The sequence below is a fragment of the Lithobates pipiens genome, unplaced genomic scaffold (assembly GCF_037356315.1).
Source record: "Lithobates pipiens isolate NorthernLeopardFrog02 unplaced genomic scaffold, aLitPip1_a1.2 Scaffold_13, whole genome shotgun sequence".
In the NCBI taxonomy this organism is placed as follows: Eukaryota; Metazoa; Chordata; class Amphibia; order Anura; family Ranidae; genus Lithobates; species Lithobates pipiens.
The window spans coordinates 225,759,296-225,777,071 of record NW_027507718.1 but is presented as its reverse complement, the minus strand read 5'-3'; the positions used below and the strand labels follow the sequence as shown (position 1 = coordinate 225,777,071).

The following is a 17,776-nucleotide window of genomic DNA, read 5'->3' as shown; positions in this document are numbered from 1 at the left end:
TCACACCATACAAACAGGGCTTATCTCAGTCACAACAGACAGATGACAAGTAGACAGACAAGAAACAACGGTAACATAAGCCAAAATATTAAGTTCAAGACCCGCTTACTACAGAGGTTGGTGTTTACCTGAAGAACAATTCAGACAGATCAGGTGGGCACAAATCTAAGAAGCACAGAGTTTATAAGAAAATAAAGCTTTTCTTACCTGCGCAGGATTTGTCTGTGGTTCTTGATGTGCCCAGCCTTTTTGTTCCGTCCTTATGTTCGTTCGCCTCTTGTAGTTTCTTTCTGCAGGTCCCTGTTCGGGCGCCAGAAATGTTAGGTGTGACCTCAACAAGTCACCTATTTGTCAGGTTATGTTACCGTTTCCCAATTGTTAGTTAGAGTTCTTATCTAAGCAAAGAGACACGGAAGCGGTAGTAAACCCGCACATTTTTTTTTTTTTAAACCTGCAAAGCAAAAGGCATAATGAGCTAGTATGCACCGCATACTAGCTCATTATGAAATACTTACCTTAGAACGAGGCCCCGACATCTGGCCCGATCCACGCCGAGGGAGCTGACATGCTCCCTCGGCGTTTCTTCCGGGTATCGCGGCTCCGGCGCTGCGAGTGGCCGGAGCCGCGATATCGTCACTCCTGCGCATGCGCGCGGGAGATTTCAGTCCGGCCGCTGCCGGATTTTGACGGCGAGAAACCCCTTGTGCGCATGCGCCGCTGCAGTCAGCGACGCATACCGAGGGGAATATCTCCTAAACCGTACAGGTTTAGGAGATATTTTTTTTACCTACAGGTAAGCCTTATTATAGGCTTTCCTGTAGGTAAAAGTTAAAAATGTGGGTATACAACCCCTTTAAAGGCCCCCAACGCCTTATCTGTGAGGTCTATAAAAGACCAGGGCCTTATTTGAGGGATTTATTCAAGTAGGAAATGGCTGTGACAACAGCTGAAGAACCCCTTATTTTTAAGAATGCCTTGGGAACACCTTCTCTGGTTGAACCTAATCCAAATATATAACTTCCTGCAAGTGAGGGCACACTGGAAAATATTTGGTATTGTAGGATAATAGTTAGGAGACCAAATGGCCACCTTTATGCTTAATTATTAGACTACTCCATCTATAGCAATGTATGGTCTCGTTATGCGGAGAGAACAAGGAGTGTTGAAACTATTTATGATCTGCATAATGTGTGAGTGACCTTGCCATAGGAGTCATTTCCAGAAAAGAACCATTGTTCAAGAATTCCTGAGAATGATTACGAAAATATAGCCTCATTAAGCAATTATGCCACTATATTCAGGCGAGCAGAATTGTATTAGCAAATAGGAAGTTGGAGAAGTACTGTACATTTGTTCCCAATTGGGGTATAGTGGGAGAGTTGTTTATAGATTCAGGTTATTTAAATCTGTCCAGCTATATGCCCTGTGCAGGCCTTGCTGTATGTACATCATGTTGTAAGGGCCTCTGGCCAACACATTTCATCCTACTAAAGCTGGCCATAGATGGATCGAGTCCATATTCTTTAAAATGTAGGAATGGGCACATTAGTTACAGCAACTGCCTATGTGGCCTCATAACCTCTTGTTTCTTAAAATGTAGGAAGGATGGGACAAGTCCCTTTAAATTAGATATTTCTTGGATAACACATTTGATTACCTAACATATTCAAGGTTGAATGATGGCCATCAGCACATATAGCAGAAGGGAATTTATCATACATACACTATTCATTTATTTTGTAAAATAGGAGATTGGGAGAGTAGTGACAACTGAGCAAGGGTGATACCACTGTCCATTAAAGCTTGTGTGTTGGCCTAAAGCAGGACCCAAGAAAGTGCATTTCTGGTAGATGAGATTTTTAAGCCAGAACATGAACAATAAATTTAAAAGGTAATTGTACAAGTTCACTGCACAGCGTTATAATAAAATACCATTTTGAAAAGAATTGAGAAACAGCCCAAACTAGGGATTGATCTTTTTTAAAGGTTTAATTATGGATTTCGCTTTACAGTTTAATCTTTCTTGGCTGCAGCCTTTCTCATGGCAGCCAACACATTGCTGAGTTCTTCTCTCTTTCTCTTGGCCCGGATGTGAGTTCCAATCTGTAAAGAAGGAAAAAAAAAATTTTTTTAAAAAGCTGTATGAACTAAAAATGCTCAGATTGTCAAATTACATTTTTAAAAAGCTGCAAACTCAGACTATACTCGACAAAAATAGTATTTTTTCACCATACTTGCCTGTAAACTCCTTTTCTTTGAATACATCATGGGACAGAGTTAAGCCAATATTCATTACCTACTGGGTTATATTTAATCTCCAGGTGAATGGACACTGGTAGACAAAAAGGTCTTCATACAGGAAGTGATCTCCTATATAACCCCTCCCAGTACTTCAGTTTTGTAACAAGCACTGAATCCTCAAATAAGAGGGGAGGGGATCTCTGTTTCCAATGATGTATTCAAAGAAAAGGATTTTACAGACAAGTATGACAAAAAAATCCTATTCTTTTTCATTCATCATGGAACAGTCCGGCTAATATTCATTACCTACTGGGATGTCCCAGAGTAATAGCCTTGAGGGAAGGGAGACAACCTGCCAAACAATAGCCATCAGACCTTAAACGGCAGCACGCAGTACACTGCGGCTGAAAGCCAAAATCCTCGGCTGCGCGAACATCTACTAGATAACATTTTGTTAACGTATGCACTGAAGACCAGGTAGCAGCCTTACAAATCTGAGCCAGATACCTGATGGCGAGAAGCCCAGGAGGTTCCTACACCCCTGGTAAAATGAGCCCTCACCCTTAAAAAGGGAGGAGCCTTCCGTTTCAGACCACAGGTCTGAATGACTAATTGATGGACCCAATTGGCAGAAGCTGCCTGCCCTTTCTTGGGTCCTTTCGGTTAAAAAAAAAAAAAAAAAAGGAGCCTGATCCTCGGACCTCTGCAGATCTAGACAAATAAACCTCAACTGCCTGGACAAGGTTGAGAGAAAGGGCAAAATAATGTTCCGATTTAAATGAAAGGCAGACACGACTTTTGGCAAAATGGATGGAGCAGGTCGTAACATGACCCTGTTGTGGTGAAGGATCAAATATGTTTCCCTGCACGAAAGGGCCACCAACTCAGACACCCTTCTAGCCAAGGGGATGGCCACCTTGTATAAAAAAAAAAAAAACGCAGAAGTACTTCCTTTATGGGAGGGGTTATAAAGGGGATCACTTCCTGTCTGAAAACCTTTGGTCTACCTGTGTCCATTCACCTAGAGATGAAGTACAACCCAGTAGGTAATGAATTAGCCTGTCATGATGTATGAAAAAAAACACTTTTTCACTAATTTTCTTAAAAGTCCATTGAGGGACACAGGAATTCAGTTACTCAGGTTGTGCTACCACCTACTGGAGGGGGCAGGACACTGGCGAACAGAAAATTGTAAGCCAGCCCCAGTCAAACTCTCCTCTACTAATCATGCCTTAGTTTGTCATAAGCAGTACCATGATCTGAAAAAGGAGTGGGACCTGTCTCCTTCAACAGACTCAACAGTGATGTAATGGAGCACGTTGAGAATTACTGCAATTGGGTGTTCGGCCCCTTTCACACAGAGCAGATCCGTTGGACAGACCGATTGCTAAGCAGGGGAATTACTCTATTTTTCCCTGTTGAGCAGGCGGATGACAGGTCCGTCTCCGCTCACTGTGCAGAGATGCACCTGTCAGACCCCGCTCTCTATGGGGAGAGCGGATGAAAACGGACCTGTGCTTTTTCATCCAATCCGCTGGATGGATGGCGAAAGTATTGAGCAGATCTTGTGGGATCGAATAGCAGGTGGGTGTCAGCAGACACATATTTCTGCTGACATCTGCCTGCCCATAGAAATCAATAGATGGCCCACTCAGATCAGCCTGAAAAATGGGCAGGCGGATCCAATCGTGAAAGGTACCTAAAGAGTGAGTGTGCCCTCATAGTCAAAAAGTCTTGAGTGGACATGGAGGTCCCAGAGGACAGGGCTAAGGACTCCGCGCCAACTGATGGAGCTGAGGAAGACTAAGAAGGCTCAATAACAATTGGAGTGCAGGCACTGGTTCTACCAGTGCTGCAGCAGTATGGTGCCTCCCATCACTGACTGGCAGAAAAGAATGCATACGCGGCACTTCAACCAGCAGTGGAGAAGTGTTAACCCTTAATGTTAAAAGGTGAAAGCGAAACTTGCAATGGCACCCAACAGTGCAGCTAGTGAGGTGATTTCCAATGGCTCAAGCCCAAACAGCCTTACTAAGCGAGTCTACAGAGGCAGGGTGACACCTGGGGCTGTGTCACAGCTCTAGACCTAAATAGTGCACTGTGCCAAATTAATCAGTATATTAAAAGGTCTAGAAAGCACCTCAATGCAAAGCCAGTGTCCAAATATCACATTCCAGACTAGGCTCATGTGCCCAATGCAGCAGGATCTGGGTAAAGCCTTGTAAGCTAGGCTGAGGAAACAGCAATCAGGAAAGCTGCTATTTAGAAATTTAAGGACTAAAGAAGCCAGCATAAAATACATTTTCCTTAGCATAGCTGGAGAAAAGATGTGCATTCTCCCAGGACACTAAAACTGAGGCATGCTGGATAGAGGAAGAGATATACAAGGGGCTGACTTATGATTATTTTGTTTGTTTCCAATCACTGCAGTTGACAGACACCATAGGCAGGTTGGATTTAGGTGCATATCAGCTCCTGGATTTCTATTAGTACAGATTTCCTATAAAAGGTCATCTGTCAAAGCCCCTGCCTTACTCCTGGGCTACATATAAATTCAAGAAAATTATTGTATTTTAGTAAACGTGAGATTTTCTCTACTCTTCTCCTGGATAAAAGCATGCATTCCTAGAATACAATAGCAGTTCCCACCTAAAACTTCACAACTGTAGTCTTCATGACAGGGATTACTGCACCATTTAAAACAAAGACTATTAGATGTGTGACATGCGCAGGTTAAGATAAATCTCTTACCCTTTTTTTGATGAATTTAAGAGCTCTTTTGTCCTTTGACACTTTGAGCAACTCCATGGCACGTCTTTCATATGGAGCGAAGCCACATACTTCACGGATCATGTCACGGACAAACTTGGTGTGCTTTGTCAGACGCTGGAAGATAAATTATTGCAAACCTTATAGACAGAGTAATATGCTGAAAACAAATATCAAAATGACGATTTATGAAACTGCTAAATTAAGATGTTACCCATTGGCAGTAGGAAAAAGCACAGGACTTGTCAGAATGTTTAACAACTGGAAGGGCATTTTTATTCAGGGATCTGCAGCTGACTCAATTTTAGGACTGAGCTTCATGTTGAACATGCATTCCAAACAAGTGTATCCACAATTAGGCCAGTGCACCCATCCAAACCCCAGCTTCTGGTTTTAAGAAAAGCAGCCAGGCATCATAAATAATGTTATTAGCCAATTATAGTCAAGTCAGGTCATTGTGATTGACAAGAATCTACATCTCTGGCAGACATATTTGGCATTGGATACTCAGAGGAACATTGAATACTGTCTCTCCCCCCCCCCCCCCCCCCCCCAAATAAAGTACTTTGACACCGAGACTTTTTTGGAGAGGCGCAATAAGAAAAAAAGTATAAAATGTTGGAACAACAACTGTACACGCTGACCATGTTTTATGTTACACCTTAAAAGCTGAACTTCACCCGAAAGGGAAAGTTCTGCTTTATGACCAACTCTACCACATTTGGAGTATTCACTTTTTTTGGGGGATTGGTCATTTCATTTTAAATAGGTACCCACTCCCTCTTCCGCTCAGATCACCTACATCAGGGATATGCAATTAGCAGACCTCCAGCTGTTGCAGAACTACAAGTCCCATGAGGCCTAGCAAGACTGACAGCCACAAGAATGACACCTAGAGGCAAAGGCCTGATGGGACTTGTAGTTTTGCGACAGCTGGAGGTCCGCTAATTGCATATCCCTGACCTACATGATCCGAGTGGATCCCCATTTTGTGCAAATCTCATGCTCATTTGCATGATCAGACTAATGCATTCACTCAAGCAGCACCTGCAGTCAGCCCATTACCTTATATATGCCTCAGTTTCAGCAATGAAGACAAGGATACAAGTCTGCCTAAGCTGTATCCCTAAAATCTGGATGAACAAATATCTGCACTAACGCAAACAAAAAAGCAACAGCAGCCAGCAGTTTGCCGATTCAAACAAACAATAAAAAGTCCAAAGTGCAGCGCTCAAATAAAAATGTAAATGATTGTCCGTGTGAAAAAAAATCAAAAATGAAATATTAAATGCGATTGTCCATATAAAAATAAAGAGGACATAGAGCCTCCACCAAGTTTCAATGTGCATATGAAAAGCACACCACACCCACATGCTCTCAATCTGCTTATTATTCTGGTAAGCAGATTGAGAGCACGTGGGTGTGCTTTTCATTAGAGGTCGACCGATATGGGTTTTTCTCTGGCCGATGCCGATATTTAGAAATCATGGCGGCCGATAGCCGATATATGATGCCGATTTTTTTGGGCCGATATGTTAGGCCGATTTTATTTTATTTATTTATTTTTAATCCCCCTTGATCTAACACACCTTTCCCACTGGGGCGTTTTAAGGCGCTTTTGGGCTAAAAATAGCGCCTGTAAAGTGCCTGTAAAATGGCTCCCCTGCAGTCTGTGTGAAAGCTTTCACACTGAGGCGATGCGCTGGCAGGATCTTAAAAAAAAGTCCTGCAAGCAGCACGTTTGGAGTGGTGTATACCGCTCCTCCACCACTCCTGCCCATTGATATGAATGGGCACCACTGCCGAAGCGCATGCAATGCGATTTGGCAGCGGTGCTTCATGGGCGCATTTAACCTCTTCCTTGGCCGCTAGCTGGGTTATATGTGCCACTAGCAGCCAAATAGCACCGCTAAAATGATAGTAAAGAGCCGCTAAAACTTGCAGCGTTTTACCATCAACGCCTGCCCGCTCCAGTGTGAAAGCGGCCTTCATACGTGATACAGAAAATTTCTTACACTTAAACATTTATTAAACAAAACAAACCTCCAATCAGTTTACTTGTATGTATGATTTAGATAAAAAAAAAAAAAATATATATATATATATTTATATTAAATAAAAACAGGTAGTCAAAACTTTTGGACAAAAAAAAAAAAAATGGGCTAACTTTACTGTTTTTATTTTTTAAATGGTGTATTTTTTTCCCGAAAAAATGCATTTGAAAGACCTCTGTGCAAATGCCGTGTGACATAAAATATTGCAACAACCGCTATTTTATTCCCTAGGATCTCTGCTAAAAAAATATATATAATTTTTGGGGGGTCTAAGTGATTTTCTGGCAGAAAATACAGGATTTTTACTTGTAAGCAACAAGTGTCAGAAAAGATTTAGTCTTTAAATGGTTAAACTGAGAACTTCTACACACAGAGATGACTTAATTCATTCAAGTGTAAACATTGTATCTTTCTGTTCTTTTCTTGGCAGCCTGCCCAGAGTGGAGGAAAGGGTTGCTATGACGACTCAGTCAACTTAGACCATTTTATACAGAAGTCATTTCAAAGTCCTGCTGTAGTTCTAAATCGGCTTTTTATCAGCACAAATCGGCCGATGCCGATTATTTAAAAAACGGCAAATATCGGCCGATATATCGGCCGGCCGATATATCGGTCGACCTCTACTTTTCATATGCACATTGAAACTTGGTGGAGGCTCTATGTGTCCTCTTTATTTTTATATGGACAATCACATTTAATATTTCATTTTGATTTTTCACATGGACAATCACATTTAATTTAAGCTGTACCCCCTTCCTGGGCTGCATGTGCAGGATGTCTTTATTCATCTTACACCATGCAAAATGCTTGTTTTTCATGGAACATTGAATTTTACTACTGTCCAAGCAAAGTGTAACCAAACTCAAAAAGGAGACTGCAATTTATATACTCACCCCTCTCCTGCGAGAGTGTCTAGGCTTGGATACATTCTTGGTCACTGGATGGCCTTTATTAAGGCCTACAGCCATTGGGTATCTGATAGCCATTCTGTAGATAAAGAAACATATTTTAGTTTTCACATAAGCAATATAAAAACGCAGAATTCCTGACTTTAAACAAGTCAATGTCACACAAAAATGGTGCTTACCAACATTGAAAGTGTATCCATGTAACTAGTCTGATTTAATCTACTTTCATACAGGTGCTTTAGCGCTAAAAATAGCACCTGCAAAAGAGCCTCTCCAGTGTGAAAGCCCAAGGGCTTTCACACTGGAGCGGTGCGCTTGCCGTCCTGCAAGCCACTCCTAAAGCGCCCCTGCCCATTGAAAATGTGCTGTGTTAACATGTTGCACGGTTTACTTTTGTTCTGTTTGTTTTTTTACACTTATATTCATGAAAAACCCTTATCCCAAAAAGAAAAGAAAAAAATGTTGCTGTAACTGCTCCTTAAAGCATAATGCCACTTTTGTTGAGGAAACACATCCCCCTCTGGGTGTTTTATGTACATTGCAGGGATTTTAACAAACTTTGTTGCAGATTCCTATCTTATTATTCTGAAGAAATCCCTGTGTTTCTCTGTACTGAGGGAGTCTAATGGGAGTACTTTCATAATCATCACCATCCAGCTGCTGCAGCTTTAGGGCTCTAATGAGGAAAATTGCTGGGTCTGCATTCCTTTAGGACGTGATCTCCTATTGGAAGTATCTTCCCATAAATTGAATGTTTGTTGCAGGTGATGCCAATAATCTGACTTGTATTTTAGTGTAGACTTCTTGGAAAACCAGTGAGCCAATCACACAAGCAGGAAATTACATATCTGGGGGGACATTCTGTGTACAGAACACCTCCAGGTAGCCATATTGCATTTTACAGAAATTTACAGAGCTGCAGAATAAAAAGGAAAGGTAATTTTTAATAACTTTAAATTACAATATGACTTGTGTTGCAATTTTATATGCTATATTTTTTCCAATGATAGTGGAGTTATCCTGTAAAGTGAAACTAAACCTTAAAATTTAACAGTTTCCCAAAACAGTTACATTCAAGGCATGCCGTGAATGATTACTGTCACATTTGCTTGTGTGCTCAACTGAACTGTCAAACCATCAAAAGGCTCGTGTCAAAACTGATCACATGTGCAGCACCATGGCAACTACAGATCAGAGGCCAAGATGGCAGCTTCCTTAGCTGTAAGATAGGAGGGTTTAGTTCCGCTTTGAAGTGTTAGCTGAAGTTCAATTTGTTAGTCAAGTCTATCAAAATCTTTTAGTACACCTAACACTACCTTCTCCCCATATTGACAATGCCACTGCTCAATGTCATCTCTGTTGCTCCGCCATCCAGAGTGGAGACAACCTGTATATTGAAGAACTACAGGACCTTGCCCATCTGTTACAGGGAAAAGGGAGTACTCAATCCTGTCCTGATACAGTGATCGTTGTCATCCTAGGACAGAAAATGTAGTAGTGGCAGAATCACCAGGTGAATAAAGGACGCAGGGGGAAAGGTGTACACATTAAAAACAAATCCAGTTTTTAGCTTAAAGTGTTTCTAAAAAGGTAAAGGTTTTACCTTGGCATGCTACGCAATATAGTAAAAAAGAAAATAAAATAATAATAAAATAAAAAAAAAAATCTTATGCACGCATGCGCAGTACGGAGCAGACGAAGCTTCGGAAAATCTCCGAAGCTGAACGGCGCCTGCGTCGTGAGTGGAGGTGGTAGCCCCACCACCCAAGTGGACATAGGGTTGTGAATTTTAGAGGGCCCCTCGCGGGCGAGCTTCGCTTGCCACGCTGCGCTCGGCTCTTTTTTATTCTAACTATGTCCACTTGGATAGTGGGGATAGAACCTGGACTCACGGCGCAGGCGCCGTTCATCCTCTGCAATTTTCGGAATCTGTGTTGCTGTGTACTGCGCATGCGCAGTACGCAGCGGACACTATCCGATGGAGGATGTTATTTGACAAGACACCGGCTCAGGAGCAAGAACGTCTGGGAGACAACAGAAGGTGAAGATCAGGGCTTCTCTGTGCAAAACCATTGCACAGAGCAGGTACATAGAACACATTTTAGAATAAAAATTGTGCCTTTAAAATCTCTACAATCTCTACAATGCACTGTCTGCATTAAAGAGGAAGTAAACCCTGATGAGTTTACTTCCTCTCATTCCCTGCAAAGGCAAAGCATAATGGACTACTATGCATCGCATAGTAGTCCATTATGTGTCACTTACCTGACACAGGAGCCAGCGAAGTCACCGCTGTCCCCTGTAGTCCCACGCATCCATCTTCTCGGTGGGTCTCCAGCTCCGCCGCTGTCATTCGGCGAAGCTGCGATGACGTCACTCCCACGCATGCGCATGGGAGCCGACACGCGCGGCCTTTCCAACGACGGAGCTGCCGCGCGTGTCGGCTCCCATGCGCATGCTCAGTGCACCGCTGTCTACGGCGCATGCGCCGTAGACAGCGGTGCCTGTCTTCGGGCAAATATCTCCTAAACTGTATAGGTTTAGGAGATATTTCTTGGACCTACAGGTAAGCCTTAATCTAGGCTTACCTGTAGGTCAAAGTGTGTTGTAAGGGTTTACAACCACTTTAAGGTAAAAAGTACTTCAAAAGCAGCTACCCCAGGGCACATTTAAAGCGATTGTTATATTTTTTGGGGAAAGACTATACAAACATGTTATACACATCTGCTCTGTTGTCGTGGATTTCCACAAAGCAGTCCCCATCCACCCCTTCTCAGGTCCCTCCCTCCTGCTGAGTTCCCCCACAGCAAGCAGGTTGCTATGGGGCACCCAAGCCAGAGCTGAGGCCCAACCCCCGCTCTCCTGATTGGCTGACTGACAGCAGGAGCCAATGGCACCATTGCTGTGTCTCAGCCAACCAGGAGGGAGAGCCTCGGATAGCCGAGAATCATTTCTTCACTGGATAGAGATGGGGGCTCAGGAAATATTAGGGGGACCGCCGCAGTTTTTTTTATCTTAACCACTTCAGCCCCGGAAGATTTTACCCCCTTCCTGACCAGAGCACTTTTTGCGATTCGGCACTGCGTCGTTTTAACCGACAATTGCGCGGTTGAGCGACGTGGCTCCCAAACAAAACTGACGTCTTTAACCACAAATAGAGCTTTCTTTTGGTGGGATTTGATCACCCCTGCGGTTTTTATTTTTTTCACTATAAACAAAAAAGTGTCAATTTTGGAAAAACACATTTTTACTTTTTGCTATAATAAATATCCCAAAAAAATATTTTTAAAAAAAAATAACTTTTTTTTCCCTCAGTTTAGGCCGATGCGTATTCTACACTTTTTTTCCCAAAAAATAAATAAAAAATAAATCGCAATAAGCATATGATTGGTTTGTGCAAAAGTTAGAGAGTCTACAAACTAGGGGATAGTTTTAAGGCATCTTTATTGATTTTATTTTACTAGTAATGGCAGCGATCATTGATTTTTATCATGACTAACATTATGGCGGACATATCGGACAATTTTGACACATTTTTGGGACCATTGGCATTAATACAGCGATCAATTCTAAAAAATTGCATTTATTACTGTAAAAATCTCACTGGCAGTGAAGTGGTTAACCACTAGGTGGCGCTGTAGGGGTTAAGTGTGTCCTAGAGAGATTCTAACTGTGGGGGAGAGGGGGCTGTGTGTGACACAGCACTGATCCCTGTTTCCAATTACAGAGAGAGCTGATCAGTGACAGTGTCAATAGGCAGAACAGGGAGATGCTTTACATTAGCATCTCCCCGTTCTTCCTCACCATGAGCCGATCGCGTGTATCCTCACGGACATCGGGGTCCGCGAGACCTGCGATCCCGAGGCTCCCGGCGGGCGCACGAGCCGCCTCTTAAAGGCCAACGTACAGGTACATTACTCTGCCTGTACATGCCCTTCTGCCGCAGTATATCCGCGCGAGGCAGTTGGGAAGCTTTACAACCACTTTGACCTACAGGTAAGCCTAGATTAAAGCTTACCTGTAGGTCCAAGAAATATCTCCTTAACCTACACCGTTTATATTTTTTCAAAAATAGGGCGCCATAGACAACGGCGCAGGTACACTGGGCGCGCAGCAAATGAAGGCAAACGTGCAGTCACAGCTCCCACGCGCTGGAGTGACGTCATCGCTGCGCCAGCCACTCACAGCGCCAGAACAGCGATACCTGGAAGGAAGATGGACGCTACGTGCTACAGGGGACAGTGGTGACATCGCTGGCTCCTGTCTCAGGTAAGTGACACATAATAGGCTACTATGCGATGCATAGTAGTCCGTTATGCTTTACCTTTGCAGGGAAACAGAGGAAGTAAACACATCAGGGTTCACTTCCTCTTTAAAGAGGAGGGCCAGCTTTAAAAAAAAAAAAAAAGTCAGCAGCTGCAAACACTGTAGCTGCTGACTTAATAAGCAGACTTACCTGTCCAGGGTGCCCGTCCGAGGCGGACCTGTCCCTTGGCTCTCGGCGCCGCCATTTCAACTAAGGGAAACAGGCAGTGGAGCCATGTGGCTTCACTGCCCGTTTCCTACTGCGCATGCACGAGTCGCGCAGCGCTTTGTGAATGGGGCGTGCTGTGTTCTGGGACACACAGTGCCCCATTCCCCAGAAGACACCGCACGGAGGAGAGAAGACCAAAGATCACCGGGGAGGATGAAGAGGCAGGATGATATGCCTAGCAACAGGCATTTCTGGCAAGTAAAAAAAATAAAAAATTTTTCCTGATTCTTTGCTAAATTATAAAATATTTTTGTTTTTCAGGGTTGCCCTCCACTTTAAAGAGGAAGTAAACCCTGATGAGTTTACTTCCTCTTTTTTTCCCTGCAAAGGTAAAGCATAATGGACTACTATGCATCGCATAGTAGCTCATTATGTGTCACTTACCTGACACAGGAGCCAGCGAAGTCGCGCTGTCCCCTGTAGTCCGCCACATCCATCTTGCTGGGGGCGTCTCGCAGCTCCGCCGCTGTCATTCGGCGAAGCCGCGATGACGTCACTCCCGCGCATGCGCACGGGAGTCGACAAATGCGGCAGCTCCATTTTTGGAACTGCCGCGTTCAGTGCGCATGCGCCGTAGACAGCGGTGCCCGTTTTCGGGCAAATATCTCCTAAACCATATAGGCTTAGGAGATATTGCTTGGACCTACAGGTAAGCCTTAATCTAGGCTTACCTGTAGGTCAAAGTGGTTTGTAAGGGTTTACAAGCACTTACCTGAGCCTGATCTGGATCCAGCGCTGTGCCCATCTGCAGCAGCTCTTCTCCCCTCTCACAAGAGACTGGAAGGCAGCTGGAGCCACTGGCTTCTGAGTGTCAAATAAGGAGGAAGCACGACCAAGCTGCACTGTGTGAGTCTATGGATGCACACAGTCCAGCTTTGGACTGAGCCTGCACAAGTGGCTTGCTATGGGGGCACTTGCAGAAGAGGATCTGGGCTGCTCTTTGCAAGACCATTACAGAACAGGTAAGTAGAACAGACTTATTAAAAGAAAAGAAAGCTTTACAACCACATGAAGGCCTTTTCCCAGAACACATGTGTTGCTGTGCTCCTCTAATGAAGCCTGGAATACGTGTAACCTCCATGGGAAGACAATACTTGTCCCCCTGACATGCTGCTGCTCTTTTGGTCTCAGAAAGGGGTGATGAGGTCTGCCCCCCAGTCTACTAGTGCCGCCATTGGCCTAGTGTGGCAGGCAATATGTTCAGGGGAGCTTTGTATTTGTACCCAGGTGTCTGGCCATGCCTGCAGGACCCTGTCGCCACTACCATCCGCTCTGCTACACTTTTGCCATTATTCCTGATCTATAATCAACACACTGCGCCCATAACCACACGCCCCAGCAGCCCAGCTCCCCTCCTCCACCACCCGGTGTGATTTTAGCCGACCACACCGCGGATGGACGAGATACAACGTAGATTACATTTGCCTCTTCCAGTCTCATACCTCTGTGCTCTGATGGCGTCCACACCGGAAGGAAGGAGCAAAACCGGAAGTTCCGTACTTTAAACCGCTCCGTCTTCCTACGTACGCTGTCGTAATGATGAAGGCAGTGTGGCGGGGGTATAGTACGCAAGTGCGATAGCGAGTTCATAGTTCGTAGGCAACAACGCACGCGCAGATCTTAGTGTAAGACGGAATAGGGCGGCTGAATTGTATGCTTGTAGGCATATCGCCGCCTTATTTGGCACCCTGGGCTCAGCCAGAATGGGGACATACTAAAAGGAATGACAGAATGGAATGCCCATAGACTTTAACAGGGAGATGGAATGCCCATAGAGAATAATGGAACAAAGTGGAATGCCCATAGAGAATAATGGAAAAAAAAATTCAGTTTGTGACAGACTCTTTTGACATATAAATGTTTTTTTTTTTTTAAAGACCTACTTTTAAATATCAGTGGTCATGTTTAATATTAGATTAGATGGGATTAATGTTGTTTTTTATGGCATAACAAAGGTAAATGACAGAGTGGAATGCCCATAGAGTATAATGGGAAGTAAAATATAAACTCATTTGCAAGCAAATCTGAGTGACATAGCAATTTATCCTTTACCACAGCTGTTCCTCAAATAGAGTAGCAGATTGTAAGGTTGAGATTATTTGGGATTACGGCTGTTTTCTATGGAATGACAGACATGACAGAATGGAATGCCCATAGAGTATAATGGGGAGCAAGATGTGACCTGGAGTCAAAACCATTGGTCATATCAGATTAGTCTTTAGCAGACATACTCTCTATGTCCAGTGGTGATGTCCACAATTCACATTAAGTGGGATTATTATTGGTTTCTATGGAATTGCATACATATGACAGAGTGGAATGCCCATAGAGTATAATGGGAATTAAAATATAATCTCATTTGCAGGCAAATCTGAGTGACATAGCAATTTATCCTTTACCACAGCTGTTCCTCAAGTAGAGTAGCAGATTGTAAGATTGAGATAATTTGGGATTACGGCTGTTTTCTATGGAATGACAAACATATGACAGGGTGGAATGCCCATAGAGTATCATCGGGAGCAAGATGTGACCTGGAGTCAGAACCATTGGTCATATCAGATCATTCTTTAGCAGACATACTCTCTATGTTCAGCAGTGATGTCCAAATTTGAAATTAAATGGGATTATTTTTGTTTTCTATGGAATGACAAGACATATGACAGAGTGGAATGCCCATAGAATATAATGGGAAGTAAAATATAAACTAATTTGCAGGCAAATCTGAGTGACATAGCAATTTATCCTTTACCACAGCTGTTCTTCAAGTAGAGTAGTAGATTGTAAGGTTGAGATTATTTGGGATTACAGCTGTTTTCTATGGAATGGCAGATAAATAATAGAAAGGAATCCCCATAGAGTATAATGGGAAGCAAGATGTGACCTGGAGTCAAAACCATTGGTCATATCAGATCAGTCTTTAGCAGACATACTCTCTATGTCCAGTGGTGATGTCCAAAATTCAGATTAAGTGGGATTATTATTGGTTTCTATGGAATGACATACATATGACAGAGTGGAATGCCCATAGAGAATAATGGGAAGGAAGGTGTGACCTGGAGTCAGAACCATTGGTCATATCAGATCAATCTTTAGCAGACATACTCTCTATGTTTGTTAGTGATGTCCAAATTAGACATTAAGTGGGATTATTATTTTTTTCTATAGAATGACAGATAAATAATAAAAAGGAATGCCCATAGAGTATCATGGGGAGCAAGATGTGACCTGGAGTCAAAACCATTGGTCATATCACATAAATTTTTAGCAGACATACCCTCTATGTCCAGTGGTGATGTCCAAAATTCACATTAACCACTTTCAGACCGGACCAATTTGCTGGTCAAAGACCAGACCACTTTTTGCGATTCGGCACTGCGTCGCTTTAACTGACAATTGCGCGGTCGTGCGACGTGGCTCCCAAACAAAATTGACGTCCTTTTTTCCCACAAATAGAGCTTTCTTTTGGTGGTATTTGATCACCCCTGCGGTTTTTATTTTTTGCGCTATAAACAAAAATAGAGCGACAATTTTGAAAAAAACGCATTATTTTTTACTTTTTGTTATAATAAATATCCCCCAAAAATATATAAAAAAACATTTTTTTCCCTCAATTTAGGCCGATACGTATTCTTCTACATATTTTTGGTAAAAAAAATCGCAATAAGCGATTATTGATTGGTTTGCGCAAAAGTTATAGCGTTTACAAAATAGGGATAGTTTTATAGCATTTTTATTAATAATTTTTTTTTATTTTTTTTACTAGTAATGGCGGCGATCAGCGATTTTTTTTTATTGTGACTGCGACATTGTGGGGGACCCATCGGACATTTTTGACACATTTTTGGGACCATTGTCATTTATACAGTAATCACTGCTATATAAATGCAGTGATTCCTGTGTAAATGACACTGGCAGTGAAAGGGTTAACCTGTGGGTGGCAGTGTAGGGGTTAAGTGTTCCTAGGGGTGTGTTACTAACTATGGGGGGGTTGGGCTTTCATTTAGTGTACACTGATCTCTGCTCCAATCACATGGAGCAGAGATCAGCGTCACTAGTTGCTAGGCAGAATGGGAAAATGTTGTTTATTCAGCATTTCCTCCATTCAGCCGCTCCGTGAGACGATCGCGGGGATGCCCGCGGCGATCGAGTCCGCGGGTCCCGCGATCGGACTCACGGGGGTCCCGACCAGCGCGGGAGCGCGCCGCCGCCGGCGCGCTCCCGATGGCATGGCGGCAACGAATATTGGACGTACATGTACGCCAATATGCCTGCCCGTGCCATTCTGTCGACGTACATCGTCGTGCGCTGGTCGGGAAGTGGTTAAGTGGGATTATTATTGGTTTCTATGGAATGACATACATATGACAGAGTGGAATGCCCATAGAGTATAATGGGAAGCAAAGTGTGACCTGGAGTCAAAACCATTGGTCATATCACATCAATTTTTAGCAGACATACCCTCTATGTCCAGTGGTGATGTCCAAAATTCACATTAAGTGGGATTATTATTGGTTTCTATGGAATGACAGATAAATAATAGAAAGGAATGCCCATAGAGTATAATGGGAAGCAAGATGTGTCCTGGAGTCAAAACGATTGGTCCCATCAGATCAATCTTTAGCAGACATATTCTCTATGTCCAGTGGTGATGCCCAAAATTCACATTAAGTGGGATTATTATTGGTTTCTATGGAATGACATACATATGACAGAGTGGAATGCCCATAGAGTATAATGGGAAGCAAGATGTGTCCTGGAGTCAAAAACCATTGCTCATATCAGATCAATCTTTAGCAGACATACCCTCTATGTCCAGTGGTGATGCCCAAAATTCAGATTAAGTGGGATTATTATTGGTTTCTATGGAATGACATACATATGACAGAGTGGAATGCCCATAGAGAATAATGGGAAGCAAGATGTGACCTGGAGTCAGAACCATTGGTCATATCAGATCAATCTTTAGCAGACATACTCTCTATGTTCAGCAGTGATGTCCAAATTTCAAATTAAACAGTATTATTATTGTTTTATATGGAATGACAAGACATATGACAGAGTGGAATGCCCATAGAGTATAATGGGAAATAAAATCTAAACTCATTTTCAGGCAAATCTGAGTGACATAGCAATTTATCCTTTACCACAGCTGTTTCTCAAGTAGAGTAGCAGATTGTAAGGTTGAGATTATTTCAGATTACAGCTGTTTTCTATGGAATGACAGATAAATAATAGAAAGGAATGCCCATAGAGTATAATGGGAAGCAAGA

At 43.0% G+C, this 17,776-nt stretch overlaps 1 protein-coding gene across 1 annotated transcript; it reads right to left on the bottom strand.

The window, feature by feature from the left end:
- Window positions 1-1,970: 1,970 nt before the first annotated feature.
- On the bottom strand, window positions 1,971-14,099 carry RPL36 (ribosomal protein L36). Its single transcript, XM_077476277.1, has 4 exons — window positions 13,949-14,099; window positions 7,958-8,051; window positions 4,993-5,127; window positions 1,971-2,103 (listed from the first exon to the last, which is right to left on the bottom strand). The coding sequence occupies exons 2-4, from the start codon at window positions 8,048-8,050 to the stop codon at window positions 2,014-2,016; spliced, it is 318 nt and encodes a 105-aa protein (XP_077332403.1). The 5' UTR covers window position 8,051; window positions 13,949-14,099; the 3' UTR covers window positions 1,971-2,013.
- Window positions 14,100-17,776: the final 3,677 nt, after the last annotated feature.